Raw genomic sequence first — 22218 nt, forward strand, 5'->3', positions numbered from 1 at the left:
GAATATCATACTCACAGAGTCAAAACACATGAACGATGGTGGAAAATGGTATCTGGTGAAAATTGATTTCCCAAGGCCTCCTTACTGCTTCCCTAATCAAGTTGATGTTTGTCTCTAAATCCTTCACTAGATCCCATGGTAACAGTGTTATACACAGCTTTGGTATGGCTGGTCTGACAAATGGCTAAAGGTTTCCAAAAGGGAATGGGTTCCTCAAGTTTAGAGAGGGATTATTACTAAGCAAGGCCTCCCAAGCAAAAGCACACTCACCTAGACAAGAACTATGTATGGGAATTCTAGAGAGGAAGATTTGTGAAAGGATGGAGAGCAGAAAAGAAGTAGAAAGGACAGGAAAGTAGGAGGTAAACAAAATACATATTGGGTAAGATAGAAATTACAGGCCACACACACAGTGGAAAGTACTGACGGACTGGTTACCATTTTAAGTGAGTGTGGCCCCCAACAGGGAATGTCTCAGAGCTATATTGATAATCCAGAAGTACTATATGGCATGGACTGGACAGGGAGACCAGTTCAAAGGCTACTGCAAGATAAGCATTTTTCTAATCAGCGCTCAAGTCTCATGAGTATGAAACTGATGGCTATTATCACCTGGTGTAAATTAATTTAGATGGCATATGGCCATGTAATATTTCTGGGAGTTGTTTACCTAGACCTAATCACAAGTGAACTGGTGGTTCTAAAGACTGGACCCTGACACGTGGGGCTCCCAAGAAAGTCCAGATTCATGATGGCATCAATAACATCTTGTCAGTGCCACCGGACTACAGAAATCAGCACTTTTTCTGATGTCTTTTCACATTTTCCCATAGTCAGACTGGAGACCAAGCTATTGCTGTCTTAGAATTTTTTCATTAAAAAAAAATCAGCATAAGACATATGTAGACACTGGCCTGATTACTCTAGGGAGCGCAACTTACAAACTCTTTTACCACAATACATATTTTGCTGTATACTGATCTCCTCTCTAGGAAACCAATTTGGACTCCTTTAACTAAAAACATCAGAGCAAGCAGAGGCATCTCATATCTTCATGTGGGCATGGTGACGTGGGGCCCAGCAAGAGCTGGAACTGCAACAAATGAGATTTTGTTTGGAAAGTGATTAAGCATCCAGAGAATGTACACCGCTCAGAAGAGGCATTGGTAAGACTGTCAAACCCAAAGACAAAATCCTCCCTCTGTCCTTAACACTTAATCACCGCTTCCTTGGCTGTCACCAATGCTCCCTGCAGACTATTCTCACCTTGGCCAGTGCAGTTGTGGATGGTTCTAGCAGCAGCTCCGAGATCTCATCAGCCTGGAGGACGATGGACATCTTTCCTCCTGAAACCAAGAAGAGAAAAGGACAGTAGTTAAGTGAGGGCACGAGGCTCTGACTGCAGGCCATTGTGAGTAAGGGGTGGGTGAGGAGAGGAGGAGAACATTTCCTTTTTAGTTGAGGTTCAACAGCTTCCTAGGGTCTTCATGAAGAAATCACCGACATGACTTCACTCCAGAGGAGTGATGTTAGAAAAAAGGTGACTTACAGAAAAACAATGTTCCTTTTTTTCTTAGTCAAGACTATGTAATGCCAACAGCCCAGGTTTGTATTGTACCTAGGTAAGTGTTATACAGCTTGGAGAAAAACAGCTAATAGCTAGTAAGGATCCTGGGCCTGGGTTATTCCAAATTTGTGTTAACTATACCAGTGTGCCAGCATAGCAATGTATTTTGTATTTTTTTAAAGATATCTGGGAGACAGAATCAAGATGGCAGGATAGGATATGGACACATTTAAACAGATGAAGAAACATTAGCCAGTGTGAAGCAGAGAGAGCACATTCCAGGAAATAGAAGAGGACAGAATGACAGCAGAAGGGTACCTGGAGACTGACAGACACAGGAAAGCAGTGAAAACAGCAGTGTGGTGTTGCAGTGACTGATACCCCAGCGGCATTCAGCGAGTGGTGACCTAAATGGCACCGGCAGCAGACCTCCACGAGCAACAATGTTCCACCAAAGTTCAGTCCAGTAGCCCTCAGACCTGACAGCCAGCAGATTATGAGCTCTAGCAGTGGCACATCAAGCGCCATTTTACATAATGTAGGCAAAGAGTTTAAGACTGCAGGGACAACAGTGAGCTGTGTTTGTGCAGAGCTGGGAGCAAACTCAGCTCGGTGCTTTGTACTGGTCCCACAGGGAAAATAATACCAACTTCGGCACTGAATGGGTCAAAATAGGTCCGTGTGGCCCTCAGACCTAACAATCAACAGGTTCTGGCAAGATCAGCACCACCAACAAACTAACTACATAGGACACTTTGTGTCTTCCTAGTCTTGGGACCTGCTCTAACAGGAAGTGGGAGAAAACAGTGCAGCCTCAGCACAGTATCACAGGAGGTGCAGAGTGGTGAGCCAGGAACTGGAGATACTAAGATCATGGTGGAAATCTGACATAAGAATCCAGAGCTGGAACTCACTGGAGGGAGGGGCACAAATGACTGCCAACAAAGAGTTATGTACCAACTGCAATAAGTGAAGTTGAACTGTAGACCTGTGGGTGACACAGCTTAGAAACCTGCCCCAGGAAGAAGAATCTGATAACCAGAAGTACAATGACCAAGAGCAAAAGAAGAGACAATGGGAAACTAAACATTACTGAAGACTCCCCTGCAATGTACCAAAAGTGTTTGCCAACCTCAGAGTTCAGTGAGGAAGACATCGAGAAAATGGGGTATACAAAATTCAAAACACTTGTTATAAAGATTTTATCAACAATGAGAAACACATAAATCAGGCATTCAAGGAATTCAAGGAATATGTCACACAGGAATGAATCAAATGAAAGCTAATATATCAAAAATGAAGAATACAGTGGAGCAAATTAAAAGTACAGTGGAGGGTCGCACAAATAGATTGAAAGAGGCAGAAGAAAGAATCTCAGAAGATATTTCCTGTCACCATGGGGCAACAAACAAAAAGTTGGCAGCAGAGCTGGATCAGGCCAAAAAAAGTATTCAAGAATTGGAAGACACTATTAAGAGGACAAATATAATAATTATGAGAGTCCCAGAAGGTGCAGAAAGAGAAGCTGAGTTTGCAAATGTATTTAATGAAATAATCTAGGAAAATTTCCCTAATCTGGAGAAAGAATTGGGAAACAAGATCCAGGAGGAGCACAGAACTCCCAACAGGCTTGTTCAAAAGCAATCTTCACCAAGACACATGATTACCAAGCTCTTTCCAATTGAACATAAGGAAAAGATCCTTAAATGTGCACGTGAAAAAAATCATTTGACATATAAAGGAATGCCAATTAAACTCACAGGAGATCTCGCACAGGAAACTCTACAGGCCAGAAGAGAATGGAGTGACATATTCCAGATTCTAAAAGAAAAAATTGTCAGCCCAGAATAACGCACCCAGCAAAGCTTTCCTTTCTCTTTGAAAATGAAATAGAATTCTTCCACAGTAAAGAAAAAAAAAAGTTAAAAGAATGCACTTCTTCCAAACCTACCCTACAAATGATACTTCAAGATGTTCTCTTGACAGAGAAGAGGAATAGCACCTACCAAAACCAAAGGCAAACGGGAAGCACATCCTAGTCAAATTAAAACAGAATGGCCCAGCGGTGTGGCCTAGCAGCTGGGGTCCTCGCCTTGAACGCACTGGGATCCCATATCGGCGCCAGTTCTAATCCCGGCAGCTCCACTTCCCATCCAGCTCCCTGCTTGTGGCTTGGGAAGGCAGTTTAGGACAGCCCAAGGCCTTGGGATCCTGCTCCTGCTCCTGCATGGGAGACTTGGAGGAAGTTCCTGCCTCCTGGCTCCTAGCTCCCGATCAGCACAGCTCCAGCCATTGTGCTCACTTGGGGAGTTAATCATCGGATGGAGGATCTTCCTCTCTGTTTCTCCTCCTCTCTGTATATCTGACTTTGAACTAAAAATAAATAAATCTTTTTTAAAAAATTAAAATAGAAGACTATATCAATGAATAACCCAGCACGTTTACAATAACACATTTAAAGATTAGAAAGAATGGCAGTTGAACTTGTGAAGAATTGTGGTAGGTGTTGGCATTGTGGTGTAGCTAGTAATGCTGCTGCCTCTGAGGCAGGTAGGCCATATGGGCACAGGTTCAAATATATCTACTTCTAATCTAACTACCTGCTAATGGCTTGGGAAAACAGCAGATGTCTCAAGTGCTTGGGCCCCTATCAGCCATTCAGGAGACCTAGATGAAGTTTCCAGCTCTCGCTAATACTCGATTTTTCATTGGCCATTTTAGCCATTTGGTGAATGAACCAGTGGATAAAAGACCTTTCTCTCTTTGTGTAACTCTTTCAAATAAACTTTAAAAAAATCTAAAAATTGTAGTAAAATATACATAGAATTTACCATTTTAAACATTTTTTTTGTGTATAACTCTGGCATTAGCAACTCTCACAATGTTGTGCAATCATCACCATGGCCCATCTCTATAACTCTATTCACCTTCCCAAACGGCAATTCTCTAGGCAGTAAGCAATAACTCATCACACTCATCATTAGTCTTCTATTTTTTAGCTCTGTGATTTCGATTTTTTAGAGAAAGAACTTCATTTGAGTAGAATCATACATTATTTGCCTTTTGTGGGTTGGGCATATTTCTTATGCTATAGATTGTGTCAGGAGTTGCTTCCTTTTTAAGACTGAAAAATATTTCATTGTTTGTGCATATGTTTTCTTCCTTTATTCATCCAGTGATGATTTCTTGGGTTGCTTTTACCTCAAGGTTATTGTGAACAACACTACCATTACAAATACTTGTTTCAAGGCTGGGTTTTCAGTTCCTTTGTGTATGTATCCTGCAATGGAACTGCTGGATCATATGGTAAATGTGCTTATTAACTGTTTTTTGAGAAACTATTATGTTGTTTTCCACAGTAACCATACCAGTTTATATCCCCATCAGCAGGAGTTACAAGGATTGCAATTTCTCCACATGCCCATTCACATATAATCTCTGTGTGTATACACATTTATTTTTATAGCAGCCATCTTAATGGCTATGAAGCAGTGCTTTTTATCTGCATTTCCAGAATGATTATTTCCTACCTTATTGGCTTTTCCCATTGTTTGGAAAAAATGTTTGTTGAAATCTTCTGCCTAATTTTCAAAATTTATTTTTATTGGAAAGTCAGATATACAGAGAGGAGAGACAGAGAGAAAGGTTTTATGTTAGCTACTTTACTCCCTAAGTGGCAGCAATGGCTAGTTCTGAGCTGATCCTAAGCCAGGAGCTTCTTCTGGATTTCCCATGTAGGTGCAGGGTCTCAAGGCTTTGGGCCATCCTCGACTGCTTTCCCAGGCCACAGGCAGGGAGCTGAAGGGGAAGTGATCAATTGGGACACAAACCAGCACCCATCTGGGATCCTGATGCATACAAGTTGAGGACTCTACCTGCTAGTCTACTATGCTGGACCCCTTCTGCCTAATTTTAATGAGGTTAGTTGTTGTTAAGACTTCTTCATAAGAGGGCAGCATTGTGACAGTGGGTAAAGTGGCAGCCAGCATTGGCAGCGTCCAAATGGGCATGGGTTCATTTCCCATCTGCTCCATTTCTGATTCAGCTCCTTGTAATGGCTTGGGAAAACCAGAAGAGATGGCTCACGTGCTTTGTCTCCTACCACAACATGAGAGACTTGGAAGAAGCTCCTGGCTCCTGGTTTTGGCCTGGCCCAACCCTGGCTATTGTAGCTACTTGGGGAATGAACCAGGACATAAAGATCTCTCTCTCTCTTTCCATATTCCAGATAAAAATGCTATCAGATAAATGATTTTCAAATATTTTCTCCAACTCTGTGTGCTTTTTCCTCTGTCAATGGTATCATTTAATAGACCGAGTTTTAAATTATGTTGAAGTCTAAGTTACTGATTTTTTTCTTGTGTGCTGTGATTTTGGTGTCATAGTTAAGAATTCACTGCCAATGTTTCAATTTTTTTCCCCCAATGTTTTCTTCCAAGAGTTTTGCAGCAGTTGTAGTAACATTTAGGTCTCTAACAAATTTTAAGCATTTTTTTATGCATGCCAAAATGGAAGAGTTCAGTTTCAGTCTTTTACATAAGGATATTCAATTATCCTAGCAATACTTGGTGAAAAGATTATCCTTTCCCTTTTGAATGATCTCAGCAGCTTTGCCAAATATGAAGGGTTTATTTCTGAGCTTTCTCTCCTATTCCATTAGTCTGTGTGTCTGTTCTTTGTCAGTTTCACATTGTTTTGATTTTTGCAGGTTTGCAATCAGGAACTATGAGGTTTCTAACTTTGTTTTCTTCTTCCAAGATTATTTTGGCTACTTAGAGTTCCTTAAGATTTGAATGTAAGGGTGAGTTTTTCTATTTTTGAAATAAAGTCAATGGGACTTGTATAGAGATTTTATGAAAACTATATTGCTTTGGGTAATATCTTAATAGTACCAAGCCTTTAAGTCAAGAACACACTATATCTTTCCATTTACTTGTGCCCTCTTATTTTCTTTAAATAATTTTCTATAGTTCTAGAGTATTCCCCATTATTAAGTTTAGGAAATACATTAAATAATTTTTAATTTAATTTATTTTAAGAGAAAGTCAGAGACAGAGAGAAATCTCTCACCTATTGGTTCATTCCCTATATGCCTGCAACAACCAGGATTGAACCAGACTGAAACGAAGAGCTGGGAATTCATTCTGCTCACCCATGTACACAGACCCCTATAGATGGCAGGAACACAGACACTTACGCCATTACCTGCTGCATTCCAAAGGGTATGTTATCTGGAAGCCACAGGAGGCTAGAACTGTGATGAGAGCTAGTTTTGAACCCAGGTACTCTATCCTGGATGCATCTTAACTGTTAGGTCAAACATTTGCCCCTAGAAAAGCACTTTCAAAAATGTTTTAAATTGGGGCTACACAGCTCCTCACTTGTTAAGCATGATCCATACACAGTGACATCTTTTCCAAAGAGTATAAAGTGGTATCGAGAATCAAAATAATTTTATAATGGAGAAAATTGACAAACACTACCTTAGCCAAATATTTAATCAAATAATCATAAACCAAGTACACAGTATAAACCCTTGATATGATGTGATGAAAACAGCACTTACTTCTGTATAATAATGCATGTCTGGGACACTTGGTTGGCCTAGTCGTGATGATGCAAGGCTCAATGTGTCAGAGTGCCTGAGTTCAACTACCTGATCTGCTTCCAATGTCATACTAACTTCTTGCTAATGTACATGCAGAGAGGAAACAGTGATGACCCAAGTAGCTGGCTCCCTGCTACGTACGTGGGAGATCTGGATTGTATTTCTGGTTCCTGGCTTCAACCTGGCCCAGCTCCATCCAACGGGGCACTCTAAGAGTGAACCAGTAGATGGAAGGTCTTTCTATTTCTCTTTCCCAGTTTGTCTCTTTGCATCTTCAATAACAGATTAACTAACTCACTAACTACTTAAATAAGTAAATAATTTTTTAAAAATAAGAAAGTTATGAGAAATTGTCCCAGCTCAAAGAACCCAAAACAAGCGTGACAGAAAATTGTAATGCAGCATTCTGCATAAGAGCCAGGGACACAAAAATGACATTAACCAAATGCTAAGAAAAATCTGAAAAATAGGGATTTTAGTTAATAATAAAGTATCCAGGGCCCAGCACTGTGGCCTAGTGGCTAAGGTCCTTGCCTTAAAAGCACTGGAATCCCATGTGGGTGCCAGTTCTAATCCTGGTGGCCCCGCTTCCCATCCAGCTCCCTGCTGGTAGCCTGAAAAAGCAGTGGAGGATGGCCCAAAGCCTTGGGACCCTGCATCCATGTGGGAGACCTGAAAGAAGCTCCTGGCTCCTGTCTTTGTGATAGGTGCAGCACTGGCCGTTGTGGTCACTTGGGGAGTGAAATCAACAGATGGAATATATTCCTCTCTGTCTCTCCTCTTCTCTGTATATCTGAATTTCCAATAAAAATAAAATAAATCTTTAAAATAAAAATAATAAAGTATCCAATACTGGCTCATTATTCATAACAAATGCATCTAATTAAGAAAATGTTAATATAGGGAAATCTGAGTCTGGTGACAGAGGGCTTATGGCAGCAAGTTGCCATCTGAAGTATTTCTTTAAACTTAAACTTGTTTTTAGAAATAAAGACTGTTAAGTTTTGACTAAAAAGAAAAATTTTATGACCCAAGAATGGCTTCCAATTGTACAGATTATCCGTGATTTCTTAATTGTCATCTCTCTAATAACAACAACAACAACAATAATAATAATAATAAATTATAGGATTAACAAATAGAAGGATTCTATGAAGAATGGGTGTAGAGAAGATACAGAGATACATGGCAACTTGGAGATTCATGAAGGGCAGGGTACGCATAGGAGAGGGATGAAAATATTCTAAACTGCTCAGAGGTTTGGAAACTCAGCTTACTCACCCTGCAGAGCGTATTTCTGGTGGTAAATCTCATAGGCTTTTTGGTGGGCCTCAGTGATGAGCTGGAGGCGTGCAGCTCTGGATTCCTCATGAGGAAGTTCCATCACCACTGCCTCCAAGTCACTGAAGGTGAGCCAGATTCCCACGAGGTCCCCAAAGGCACGGAAGGCGAAGGCCGCATACTCGGCAAAGAGGTCAGAGAAGCCCTCCCTTCTCGGCCCCAGGCTGGCAGGGAGGGTCCCGTGGTGCAGGATGACCATGGGCTCAAGCTGCGCTGCCCTGAGGGCCTCCAGGAGCTGCCGGTAGCACCGCACCACCTTCTCATCAGGCTCCCTGGAGCTCCCTGCTGGCAGCAGCTGTGCCCATGACAGAAATACCTTATAATGGCTGACCTCACTGGCACGAAGACTGCTGAAATACTCTGGCAGGGAAGCGGGCAGTGGCTGGCAACACACAACAATGTCCTCGTGTCCTGCTGCAGACCCAGAACTCTGCTTTCCCGGTGGACAGTTCAGGCTGGGCAGCAGGTCAGTGGTTAGAGGACCAGCAGCTGAGATGAAACTGCTGTCAGATCCCCAGTCTGCCCCCTGGCAGGATAAACTGAGGAGCACGGTAAAGACCGCACTCCAAAACATCTCCATTTCCAAGGAGCTGGCAGAAGGCATGTGGAAGGACCCCTGATTTTATAGCTGCAGCCCGTGTTGTAAAATATTAAGTGATTATTAACTCTTAATATTTAATCAAATTATCTAGGATAAAGAAATCAATATATGATTCATTAATGCAATACACAGAATCACTGAAGCACTATAAGAGATAACACACTGGCCTGGCACTTTGGCATAATGATTTAAGCTACTGCCTGCAATGCCAGCATCCCATATAGGCAAGAGTTTGCTTCCTGGCTGCTCCACTTCTGCCTCTTTCTCTCTTTTTTCCCACTTCCTCTTTCATCTTTTTAAAATAAATAACACAGAAACTTCAAATTTTCCACAAAAACAGAGGAACTTTGGAAAATGTCTGAACCACAGATTTTCACAGGTAAGGTTTCTTGGGGAATTCCCAAACTATACTGCTGAAGTCATACCCTGGCCACAGGATAAGTCACAGGATGCGTAGTCTTACCTTGGAATGCATGTATTGGGACTGGACCTCCTCAGTTGCATTTGCCTATTCAGTGGCCAGCATGTCCAAATGCTTGGGTCCAAAGCCTTGCGACTGGGGACATGAAGGACAGCTCATCTAGGCCAGTGGGGGATATCAACTGCCTCATCAATTAGACAACACCCCTGGCCAAGCTCTGCAGCATATTCTTGAGTCTGTGGATGCACTGAGGTGGACTTTGTCAAACAAAAGACCTTGGAAAGATTTTCTCAGCCCTGGAGAAACAAAGCCAACAACGTTTCTGAACCATCATAGTAACACCACTCAAGTAACACCCTTAGAATGCTGTTCCCCACATCAGTCTGTAAGGCGTGTTCCCTATCCCCAGATGCCAATGTAGTTTGACAGCAAGGAGTGGTTCCCTCTCTTCCTCCTCTCCTTGTGGATACAGCAGAAAGAAAAAAGAGAAACAGAAACCCACCACCCATGCTTCTGCAGGATAAGCACCTACAACAATGGTCTTCTCTCCAGTTTTCTTCCTCTGCAAGCTCAAAGGTTATTCAGAGTCAGAGTGCCTGGGTTTAAATATTATCTAGAAAAAGTTACTTCCATGTGCCTATTTCTTCATGATAATTGGGACAAGCATTGTGTTTCAGTTAGATATGCCATTGCTTGGGATGCCTGCACCCTTCATCAGAGCATATATCCCAACTGTTCCTCCAATCCAGCTCCCTGATAATGTGCCTGGGAAAATGGTGGATAATGTCGCAAGTAATCAAGTCCCTGCCACCTATGTGGAAGACCAGAATGGAGCTCATGGCTGTTGTAGGCCTTTGTGGATAGAACCAGCAGATGGTGGATCTCTCTCTCTATTTCTGGTTTCCCCTTTGTCTTTGTCATTTTGTCTTACAAGTAATCTTCCTTTTAAAAATGGGTTTAAAAATTTTTTTTAAAATCAGCTAAAGCCTTTGCCTTGCATGTGTCAGGATCCCAAATAGGTGCTGGTTCATGTCCCAGACACCCTGCTTCCCATCCAGCTCCTTGTCTGTGGTCTGGAGAAGCAGTGGAGAATGGCCCAAAGCCTTGGGACTCTGCACCCGTGTGGGAGAACCAGAAGAAGCTCTGAACTCCTGACCTCGGATCAGCTCAGCTGCATCTGTTGCAGTCACTTGGAGAGTGAATCAGTGGACGGAAGATCTCAGTTTCCTCCTTTCTGTACATGTCTGCTTTCCAATTAAAATAAAATCTTTAAAAAGTATTAATGGACCCAGCGCAGTAGCTTAGCGGCTAACGTCCTTGTCTTGCATGTGCCAGGATCCCATATAGGCACACGTTCTAATCCCGGTAGCCCCGCTTCTCATCCAGCTCTCTGATTGTGGTCTGGGAAAGCAGTTGAGGACTGCCCAAAGCCTTGGGACCCTGCACCCATGTGGGAAACTTGGGAGAAGCTCCTGGCCACTGCGGCCACTTGGGGAGTAAATCAGCGGACAGAAGATTTTCCTCTGTGTTTCTCCTCCTCTCTCTATATATATGACTTTCCAAAAAAAATCTTTAAAAAATATTAATGACAGAATGGAAATGAAAGGGTCATTCTTGCAGTCTGTTTAACCAATGTAACTCAATACTCATCATTATCACTTATATTCACATGCAACCATATGTTTATAGTGTTTAATTTGTCTAAGGTAATACATACATGACTACATTAGATGAATTTTTCCTCTGCTTTCTTTTTTTCGCCCCTCAATAGCTCTTGGAGCTCTGTGTATATTTCAGGACATATAGTTCATGTTTTAACAGATGTATAATCTTCCATAAGGATGGTTAATACTGAACTTCGGTTTCCATTGAGTTTTATCTTACTTACGTATGTACTCATTTCTAAAGATCTGTTGACTTAGTTGAAAGGCGTATTTGCAGAGAGAGAGACAGAAAGATCTCAACCACTGGTTCATTCCCCACATGGCAACAATGACAGGTTGGGTCATGTTGATGCTGGGAGTTTGGAGTCTCCTCTGTCATGGGTGTAGGTTGCCCAGGAATTTGAGCCATCTTCTGCTGCTTTCCCAGGTGCATTAAGAGGGAGCAGTAGAATAAATGGAATAGCTAGAACTGGAACTGGGGCCTATAGGGAAGGCCAGTGCTGCAGATGATGGATAAACTTGCTGTGCTACAATACCAGCTCCCTGACATTTTGGTTTTTTGTTATTTGGGTTTTGTTTTTTTAAGATTTACTTATTTTCATTAGAAAGGCATATATCCAGAGAGGAGACACAGAAAGAAATATCTTCCATCTGCTGGTCCACTCCCCCCTGTGGCTACAACAGCCAGAGGTGAGTTGATCTGAAGCCAGAAGCCAGGAATATTCCCACCCTGCCCAGTTTTCCATGTGGGTGCAGGGTTCCAATGCCCCAGGCCATCCTCCATCCACTCTCTCAAGCCACAAGTAGGGAGCTGGATGGCAAGTGAAGCACCTAGGACATAAACTAGCACCCATATGGAATCCTGACACATGCAAGGTGAGAATTTAACCACTAAACTGTCACACTGGGCCCCACTTCTAAGTTACTTTTTTTTAAAGATTGATTTATTTTTATTGGAAAGTCAGATATACAGAGAAGAAAAGAGACAGAGAGGAAAATCTTCCACCAGGTGTCAATTTACTCCCCACGTGGCTACAAATGGCCAGAGCTGAGCTGATCTGAAACCAGGCAGGTGCAGGGTCCCAAGTCCTTGGCCCATTTTCAACGGCCTCCCAAAGCCACATGCAGGGATCTGGATGGGAAGCGGGACCACTGGGATTAGAACCAGAGCCCAAATGGGATTCCAGTGCGGGCAAGGTGTATATTGCTTTTGGTAATATGGTGTTAGAGTGTTGGTATAATGTTAGTATGTTAGAATGTTAAGAATATTAGCATTAGGCGATATTACGCCCTTTGGGGTGAGAAGCCACTACTTCGCTAGGTTAGGAGACGCCTGAACTGTGGGAAAACTCCACTTTAGTGATAAATCTGTCCTTTGCTTCTTTGTAACCTTATCTATCAACTAACCTGGGTGCAGGAAGGCAGGGGCCCAGTTCCCTGGTCCCAGAGACTGGAGGGGCCATAAAGATAAGGGTGCCAGGATGGGATGAGCCGTAAATAATAAGTGTGAGAGCGTAAACAATAAGGGTGGGATTGTAAATAATGAGTGTGAGAATGGAATAGACTGCTTGCACCTGGGAGCCACATAAGTCTAAATTTGTTACTTTTGAGTTGACTTTGATATATGTTACAGCCAAAATGGCGTATATAATCTCCAGCCTTATGTTAAGTCGAGGTCTGATCCGCTTGGTTGGCCTGTGTGCCCCAAGTTCAATCTGACCCCAGCATGCTGGCACAATAAACTCTGTTTGCTTTTTGCATTACCAGCGAGGTTCTTCGTCGTTTTCTGGGAGTTGACTAGCTCACACCCTAACATCCGGATGGCTCTAGCCCGGATTCTAACAATGGTCATTTTGATGATGTTGATCCTGCCAATCCAGGAATACAATAATTTTATCCATTTTTCAAGGTCTTCTTCTATTTCCTTTTTAAATATTTTACAGTTTTCATCATAGAGGTCTTCCACATATTTAGTTAGCTTAATTCCTAGGTATTTAAGATTCCTTTCCTCTATTTTAAAGGGGACTGTACTTAAAATTTCTTTTTCATGCATGGAATTATTTGTCTACACTAGTGCCATCAAATTGTGTTCATTAATTTTATATCCTACCACACTGCCAAAGTTTCTTCTGAACTCCAATAGTTTCTTGACTGAGTCTTTTGGTTCTCCTATGTAGAGAATCATGTCGTCTGCAAATAGATAATTTTATTTCCTCTTTTCCAATTTGGATTCCTTTAATTCTTTTTTCTTGCCTAATAGCTCTGGCAAGGACTTCCAATACTATATTGAAGAGTAGTGGTGACAGTGGACATCCCTGTCAAGTTCCAGATTTTAGTGGGAAGGCTTCCAATCTTTCTCCATTTAGTATGATGCTGGCATTGGATTTTTCTTTGATTGTGTTATAAAATGTTCCTTCTATGCCTATCTTGTTTAGGCTTTTCAGCATGAAGTAGTATTGGATTTTATCAAATGCTTTCTCTGCATCTTTGAGATGATCATATGGTTTTTATTTTTCAATTTGTTGATGTGATGTATCACATGTTGATTTGTGAATGCTGAACTATCCCTGCGTGCCTGGGATGAATCCCACCTGGTCCAGGTGAATGATCTGCCTGATGTGTTGTTGGATCCTGTTGACTAGTATTTTATTGAGGATAATGTGTGTTCATCAAAGCTATCGATCTGTAGTTCTCTTTTTCTGGTGTTTCTCTATCTGGCTGTGGTATTAGCTTCACAGAAAGAGTTTGGAAGGATTGCCTTCTATTTTTTGGAAAAGCTTCTGTAGGACTGGGGTAAATTCCTCTTAAAATATTTGGTAGAATTCAGCAGTGAAGCCAGCTGGTCCAGGACTTTTCTTGGTTGGGAGGGCTTTAATTACTGATTCAATCTCAGTGCATGTTATTGATGTATTTAGATTGTTAATTGCTTCTTGATTCAATTTTGATGGATTGTACGTGTCCAAAAATCTATCCATCTCCTCTAAATTTTCTGATTTGTTCACATATAGTTGCTTGTAATAGTTCCTGATGATTCTCTGTATGTCGAGGTATCCCTTGTTATATTTCCTTTCTTGTCTCTGATGCTATTGATGTGTATTTTCTCCCTCTTTTGATTAGTTGGCCTAGTGGGGAATCAATTTTGTTGATTTTCTCAAAGAACTAGCTCTTTGATTCATTGATCTTATGTATAGTTTTTTTGGTCTCTATTTGGTTTATTTCCTCCCTTATTTTTGGTGATTTCTTTTTTCCTACTAATCTTGGTATTGCTTTGCTGTTGCTTTTCTAGTTCCTTCAACTGTAAGGTCAGCTGATTTACTTCATGCTTTTCTAATTTCTTAATGTAAGTATTGACTGACATGAACTTTCCTCTTAACACTGCCTTGATTGTGTCCACAAATTTTGATATGTTGTATTGATGCCTTCATTTGTTTCAAGCAATTTTTAAATTTCCCCTTTGATTTCCTCTCTGATCCATTGCTCATCTAGTAACATATTATTCAGTCTCCATGTATTTGTAAGTGTTCTTGGGTGTTCTGACTTCTTAGTCTCTAACTCCACTCCATGATGATCTGAAAATATGCATGGTATAATTTCGATTTTTTAAAATTTGCTGAGGCTTGTTTTGTGGCATATAACATGGTCAATTCTGGAGAAGGTTCCATGCACTGATGAAAAAAAAAAGTGTATTCTCTATCTGTAAAATGAATGGTTCAATAGACATCAACTAAGTCCATTTGCTTTAGAGTTTGGGTGAGTTCTTTTGTTTCTTTGCTGAGTTTCTTTTCTTTTTCTTTCTTCTTCTTTTTTTTAAATCTGTCCATTGATGTTATAGGGGTATTAAGGTCACCCACTATGATTGTATTGGAGTCTATTTCTCCCTTTAAGTCCATTAATGTTTGCTTCACATAGTTAGGTGCCTTGGCATTTGGTGCATATATATTTATTATGGTGATCTTTTCTTGCTAAATGGATCCCTTGATCATTATACTGTATCCTTTTTCATCTCTTTTAATGTTTTTCACATCAATGTCTATATCATCTGTACCATTCACTGGGAATATCTTTTTCCATCCTTTCACTTTCAGTTTCCTCTGATCTTTGTTAGTGAGATGTGTCTCCTGTAAGCAGCAGATAGATGGGTTTTGTTTTTTGATCCATTCCTCTATTCTATGGTATTTGATTGATGAATTTAAACCATTTACATTCAATGTTAATATGGATATGTGGCAATTTGGTTCTGTCATCTTAGTAATGCGGTGTTCTTTCGTTGAGTCTTCTGTTGATTTTTTAGTGAGATGTTCTCCACATATGCCTGCAGTTTTGGTAGCTGCTATTCCTTTTCTCTTTCACTAGCACATTTCTGAGTTTTAGCTGTAGGGCTGGTTTGCAGGACACAAATTCTTGGGGTTTTTCTTTATTGTGGAAGAATTTTATTTCATTTTCAAAGACAAAGGAGAGCTTTGCAGGATACGTTATTTTGGGCTGAAAATGTTTCCCTTTTAGAGTCTGGAATATGTCATTCCATTCTCTCATGGACTACAGTGTTTCCTCTGAGAGGTCAACTGTGAGTTTGATTGGGGTTAGTCTATAGGTCACTTGATTTTTGTCTTGTGCACAATAAGGATTTTTACCTTTTGTTCACTGAGGAGAGCTTGATTCTCCGGTGTTTTGATGAAGGTCGCTTTTTGTCAACCTTGTTGGGAGTCCTGTGCCCCTCTTGGAAGTTGTTTCCAAATTCTTTCTCTGGATTAGGGACGTTTTCGAGTATTATTTCATTGAATATACGTTTAATCCCATTTGCTCTTTCTGCACCTTCTGGAATTCCCATAATTCTTATGTTGGACCTTTTAATTGTATCTTTCAATTCCTGGAGATATTTATTTATTTATTTTTTGGCTTGGCCTAGCTTTGCTTCCAGCTTTTTTTTGTTTCCCCCTGGTGACAGGAAATGTCTTCCAATTCTGATATTCTTTCTTCTGCTTCATTCATTCAATTTTTTAGACTCTCCACTATACTTTTAATTTGCTCCACTGTATTCTTCTGAAATGTCAGCTTTCATTTGATTCATTTCCTGTGTAACAAACTCTTTGAATTCTTTGAACTCTTGTATTACGTGCTACTCACTGTTGGTCAGAAACTTTATAATAAGTTTTCTGAATTCTGTGTTTCCCCTTTTTAAAATGTCTTCCTCAGTTAACCAAGAGGGTGTTAGAGGCTTTTGTTCCTCTACCATGGAGTCTTCGGTAACATTCATTGTGCCTCTGTCTCTTAACTTTTGCCATTGCAATCCATCTTAGTGCAGTTTTCTAAGATGTATTACCTACATGTCTACAAGTCAATTTTTATGTTCAATCAGTGTCCTGGCTTAGGAAGATGTCAACTCTACCAAAAACTCTAAGAAAACTTCTATATAGCGAAGGAAACAATTAACAAAGCAAGGAAGCAGCCAATGGAATGGGAGAAAAATTTTGCACACTACACAAGTGATAGGGGACTAATATTCAGGATCTACACAGAGCTTCAGATACCTAGGGATAGTAAAAAAAAAAAAAAGGAAGAAAGAAAGAAAAAAACTAACAAAATGAGCAAAGGAAAAGAATAGACATTTTTCTATTCTTTTTACATTTTATTATCATTTAATGATACAGTTCTTTATTCCCTTATCCCCTCTCCAATTCCTTCCCCCCACCTACTTCCTCTATATCACTACTAATATATAGTTCTTCATAAACAGTCATATGTCCATCATTGCAGGCATGGACAATGGCAGAGAGTCCAGAATCCTATTGTCAAGATATAGTAAACAGTTTCATTGTAAGTCCATCTTTGTCTGGATGTTAGTCTCCATTTCACAGCTACTATACAACCCCTTAAATGAAAAGTCATAATACAAAATCAACAATAGAAAGAAATAGAAATTTACAATGCCATGAACTTAAATGACATGTTACTAGATATGACAGTCTCCATTACACAGCTACTATACATCCCCTTTAATGAAGAGCCACAAAACAAAATCAACATCAGGGAGAAAAGAGAAATTAACAACACCAATACGTTAAATAACATGCTATTAAATGACTAACGTGTAGCTGAAGAAATGAAAGTCAAGAACCTTCTTGAAGAAAATGATGCCACTGCATGATCTACGAGTCATTAAATGATTTAATCAGAAGAAAGTGCTTTGAAGAGATGAAACCAACAGAAAACAACATCACCCATGCAATATAGTTTCTGCTGATCTTTGTTGGTGAAGTGTGTCTCCTTCAAACAACAAACAGATGGGTTTTGTTCTATGGCGTTTGATTGAGCTTAAGCCATTTATATTCAGAGTTAAACATACATGGGTGGTACTTTGGTCCTGTCATTTTAGGAATGGGTTGTTCATTAATTTAGTCTTCTGTTGCCATTTCACTGGGATGTTCTTCCCGTTTGCCTTTGGTTTTGGTAGGTGCTATTCCTCTTCTCTGTCAAGAGAACATCTTGAAGTATCATTTGTAGGGTAGGTTTGGAAGAGGCAAATCCTTTTAACTTTTCTTTGTTGTGGAAAAATTTTATTATATTTTCAAAGAGAAAAGAAAGCTTTGCTGGGTGCGTTATTCTGGGCTGACAATTTTTTCTTTTAGAATCTGGAATATGTCACTCCATTCTCTTCTGGCCTGTAGAGTTTCCTATGCGAGATCTCCTGTGAGTTTAATTGACATTCCTTTATATGCCAGTTGATTTTTTTCACGTGCACATTTAAGGATCTTTTCCTTATGTTCAATTGGAAAGAGCTTGGTAATCATGTGTCTTGGTGAAGATTGCTTTTGAACAAGCCTGTTGGGAGTTCTGTGCTCCTCCTGGATCTTGTTTCCCAATTCTTTCTCCAGATTAGGGAAATTTTCCTAGATTATTTCATTAAATACATTTGCAAACTCAGCTTCTCTTTCTGCACCTTCTGGGACTCTCATAATTATTATATTTGTCCTCTTAATAGTGTCTTCCAATTCTTGAATACTTTTTTTGGCCTGATCTAGCTCTGCTGCCAACTTTTTGTTTGTTTCCCCATGGTAACAGGAAATATCTTCTAATTCTGAGATTCTTTCTTCTGCCTCTTTCATTCTATTGGGCGACCCTCCACTGTACTTTTAATTTGCTCCACTGTATTCTTCATTTTTGATATATTAGCTTTCATTTGATTCATTCCTGTGTGACATATTCCTTGAATTCCTTGAATGCCTGATTTATGTGTTTCTCATTGTTGATAAAATCTTTATAACAAGTGTTTTGAATTTTGTATACCCCATTTTCTTGATGTCTTCCTCACTGAACTCTGAGGTTGGCAAACACTTTTGGTCATTGCAGGGGAGTCTTCAGTAATATTTAGTGTGCCTTTGTCTCTTCTTTTGCTCTTGGTCATTGTACTTCTGGTTATCAGATTCTTCTTCCTGGGGCAGGTTTCTAAGCTGTGTCACCCACAGGTCTACAGTTCAACTTCACTTATTGCAGTTGGTACATGGCTCTTTGTTGGCAGTCATTTGTGCCACTCCCTCCAGTGAGTTCCAGCTCTGGATTCTTATGTCAGATTTCCACCATGATCTTCGTATCTCCAGTTCCTACCTCACCACTCTGCACCTCCTGTGATACTGTGCTGAGGCTACACTATTTTCTGCACTGTTTTCTCCCACTTCCTGTTAGAGCAGGTCCCAAGACTAGGGAGACACAAAGTGTCCTATGTAGTTAGTTTGTTGGTGGTGCTGATCTTGCCAGAACCTGTTGATTGTTAGGTCTGAGGGCCACACGGACCTATTTTGACCCATTCAGTGCCAAAGTTGGTATTATTTTCCCTGTGGGACCAGTACAAAGCACCAAGCTGAGTTTGCTCCCAGTTCTGCACAAACACAGCTCACTGTTGTCCCTGCAGTCTTAAACTCTTTGCCTACACTATATAAAATGGTGCTTGATGTGCCACTGCTAGAGCTCTTAATCTGCTGGCTGTCAGGTGAAGGCTACTGGACTGATCTTGGGAGTAACCTGTAGGATGCCATGTTGTTGCAATTCACTGCGCTAGAAATGAATGCACTCCCAGCTCATGCTTGCACAGTACTGTCCCATTGCCTTTGCCTTCCAATACAAAATGGTGCCCAGTTCAGCTCTAGGAGGCGGACTGGGCTGTGATATCTACCCTGTTCCTGTATGGTCCATCTTGAACCTGCTTCTCTATCTCTTCTCCTGGTCAAATCAAACAGACCAGCAGGATAGGCAGTTTTTTGTGTTCAGTGCCTAAGCTTCCAGTAGACTCCCCACTTCCCACCTGGTTTCTGGTGGACTTCTGGCTGCTGGTGCAATTCAGATCACTGCTCACTGAATGTCACTGGGAAATACCACACCTCTGTGTCTGTGTTTTTCTGTGTCTGTTGTTTTTTTGTGTCTGTCATTCTCCAGATACCCTTCTGCTTTTTTTTTTTTGTCCTCTCCTATTTCCTGGAATGTGCCCTCTCTGCTTTACACTGGTTAATGTTTATTAGTCTGTTTAAACATGTCCTTACTCTATCCCACCATCTTGATTCTCTCTATATTTTTGCTTTTAATCTTTACATCTTCAACTAGTGTGGTTTATAACTGTATATGTTGTGTGGTAAGTCCATTTCTTAAAAAAAAAAAAGATGTATTTATTTGAAAGTTAAGTTATAGAGGGGCCCAGCACAGTAGTCTAGTGGCTAGAGTCTTTGACTTGCATGTGCTGGGATCCAATATGGGTTTTAGTTCTAATCCTGGTGGACCCCCTTCTGATTCAGCTCCCTGCTTGTTACCTTAGGAATCAATGGAGAATGGCCCAAAGCCTTGGGACCCAGTACCCATGTGGGAGACTCAGAAGAAGCTCCTGGCTCCTGACTTAGAATCGACACAGTTCTTGCCATTGCATCCACTTGTGGAGTGAACGCAATGGCAAGAAGATCTTCTTTGCCTCTCCTCCTTTTTCTGCCTTTCCTGATTTCCCAATAAAAAAATAAATCTTTTTTTTTTAAAGTCAGTTATTGAGAGGGACACACACATACACACATACAACACATACAGATGTTTCATTTTCTGATTCATTCCCAGACAACCACAATTGCTAGGGATGGGACAGGATGAAAACAGGAGTCAGCAGCTTTATCAGCTCTCCCATGTGGGTGGCAGGAGCCCAGGGGCTTAGGCCATATTCTGCTATTTTTTCCAGGTCATTACCAGGGAGCTAAGTCACCAATGGAGTAGCTAAGGCATGAAATGGCACCCATATGTGATGTCGGCAACATAGGCAGTGGCTTCATCACTACAGATAAAGACCAGCACCATGGTAGGTCATTTCCAACATAAACCATTCCTCCCCTACTATTTTTTTAAAGATATATTTATTTTATTACAAAGTCAGATATACAGAGAGGAGGAGAGACAGAGAGGAAGATCTTCCACACAATGATTCACTCCCCAAGTGAGTGCAACGGCCGGTGCTATGCCGATCCAAAGCCGGGAACCAGGAATGTCTTCCCTGTCTCCACATGGGTGCAGGGTCCCAAAGCTTTGGGCTGTTCTCAACTGCCTTCTCAGGCCACAAGCAGGGAGCTGGATGAGAAGCAGAGCTGCTGGGATTAGAACCGGCACCCATATGGGATCCTGGCGTGTTCAAGGTGAGGACTTTAGCCGCTAGGCCACGCCACTGGGCCCAGTCTTCCCTTACTATTTGAAATGCTACCTTACCAATACTGAAAAAAAAAAATCAATACATGTAGACACTTTTGGACTTTGACTAATTTATATAGTCCTGTGTCAGTATAATACAACCCTAACTGCTGTAGTGTTGTAAATATTTTTCGATTTTCTGATAGGACATGACCCCTCCTATCTTGCTTTTTCTCCAAATCTTCCTGATCATATTTACGCATTTTCTTTTTTTGTTTAAGTTGTACTATTTGTATTGGAAAAACTGATTTATGGAGAAGAGACAGAAAGCTCTTTTATCCACTGGTTCACTCCTCAAATGTCTACAATGGCTGTGGCTGAGATTGTTGAAACCAGGAGCCAAGAGCTTGTTTTGGGTCTCCCAACGCTTAGACCAGCCTCCACTTCTTTCCCAGGCCATAGCAGGAAGCTGGATAGGAAGTGGAATAGCGAGGATGTGAATCACTGTCCATAAGGGATGCCAGCCCCTGGAGGCTAGGAAGAGCCAGTTGAACCATCGTACTGGCCCTTAAATGTCTATTTCCTTTTCCATGTGACCTGGATATATTTCCATTTCTAAACATCTAGTTTTACCTCAGTTTAGTGCCTATCCCACAGTATATATGTCATAATTTATGCAATGCTCTCTCTATGGATAGGTATCTGTTAGGATTTTAAAAGCCATGATTTTTACAGACCATTTGGCATCTTCAAATATTCAAACTTTCCCATTGTGTAATATTATGTCTATCTCTTAATCTGAATACCTAACTGTCTTCATAAAGATCTTATATGTTAGTATCAGCAGACAGCTAGATAAGAGAGGAGCCCAGATGTCCTCAGAACTTTCCAGGACTTGACTTATCAATTACCATACTGTCAGCAGTATAGTGACCTTAACTTTAGGTTCATGATATTAATAGCATTGTAGTTTCCGCTGCCAATTGAATCCAGAAATGTCATGATAGTCCTGAAAGGACCTCACTAGGAAAGAAAATACATAGTGCTTCTACTCTAGGAAAGCCTCATTTGTTCCCAGAACTCTTCCCTATCCCATGAATATTCTTGCCCCACCATTAAAGTGAAACAATAATAATAAACCCTTACACCCTTTTGGCAGATGTTCCAGCTCTACCAGCTAGCCTATAAAGAGAGCCCTTCCTTTTACAATAAGCTGCTTGCCTGCTTTATTCAAAACTGTCTAGCCCTAGACTTTCTTGTTATATAGGACCTGGACATAGCCTCTGGGGACACCTCATTATCCACTTATCACTTCACCTTCCTGACAAACATGTGTGAAGGGGCCTGCACTGGCATCCCCTTTAAATTCTG

At 40.8% G+C, this 22218-nt stretch overlaps 1 protein-coding gene across 1 annotated transcript in view; it reads right to left on the minus strand.

Moving 5' to 3' along the window:
- LOC121150570 (lactase-phlorizin hydrolase) overlaps window positions 1-9096 on the minus strand; it is a 53476-nt gene extending 44380 nt beyond the window's left edge. The window contains exons 1-2 of the mRNA XM_040971510.1: window positions 8457-9096; window positions 1267-1346 (exon numbers count right to left, since the gene is read on the minus strand). Coding sequence (XP_040827444.1) covers window positions 1267-1346; window positions 8457-9096 — 720 coding nt within the window. The remainder of the gene's footprint in view (window positions 1-1266; window positions 1347-8456) is intronic.
- Window positions 9097-22218: the final 13122 nt, after the last annotated feature.

The sequence above is a fragment of the Ochotona curzoniae genome, unplaced genomic scaffold, assembly GCF_017591425.1.
Source record: "Ochotona curzoniae isolate NIBS_2020 unplaced genomic scaffold, NIBS_Ocur_1.0 contig_2210, whole genome shotgun sequence".
Taxonomy (NCBI): Eukaryota; Metazoa; Chordata; class Mammalia; order Lagomorpha; family Ochotonidae; genus Ochotona; species Ochotona curzoniae.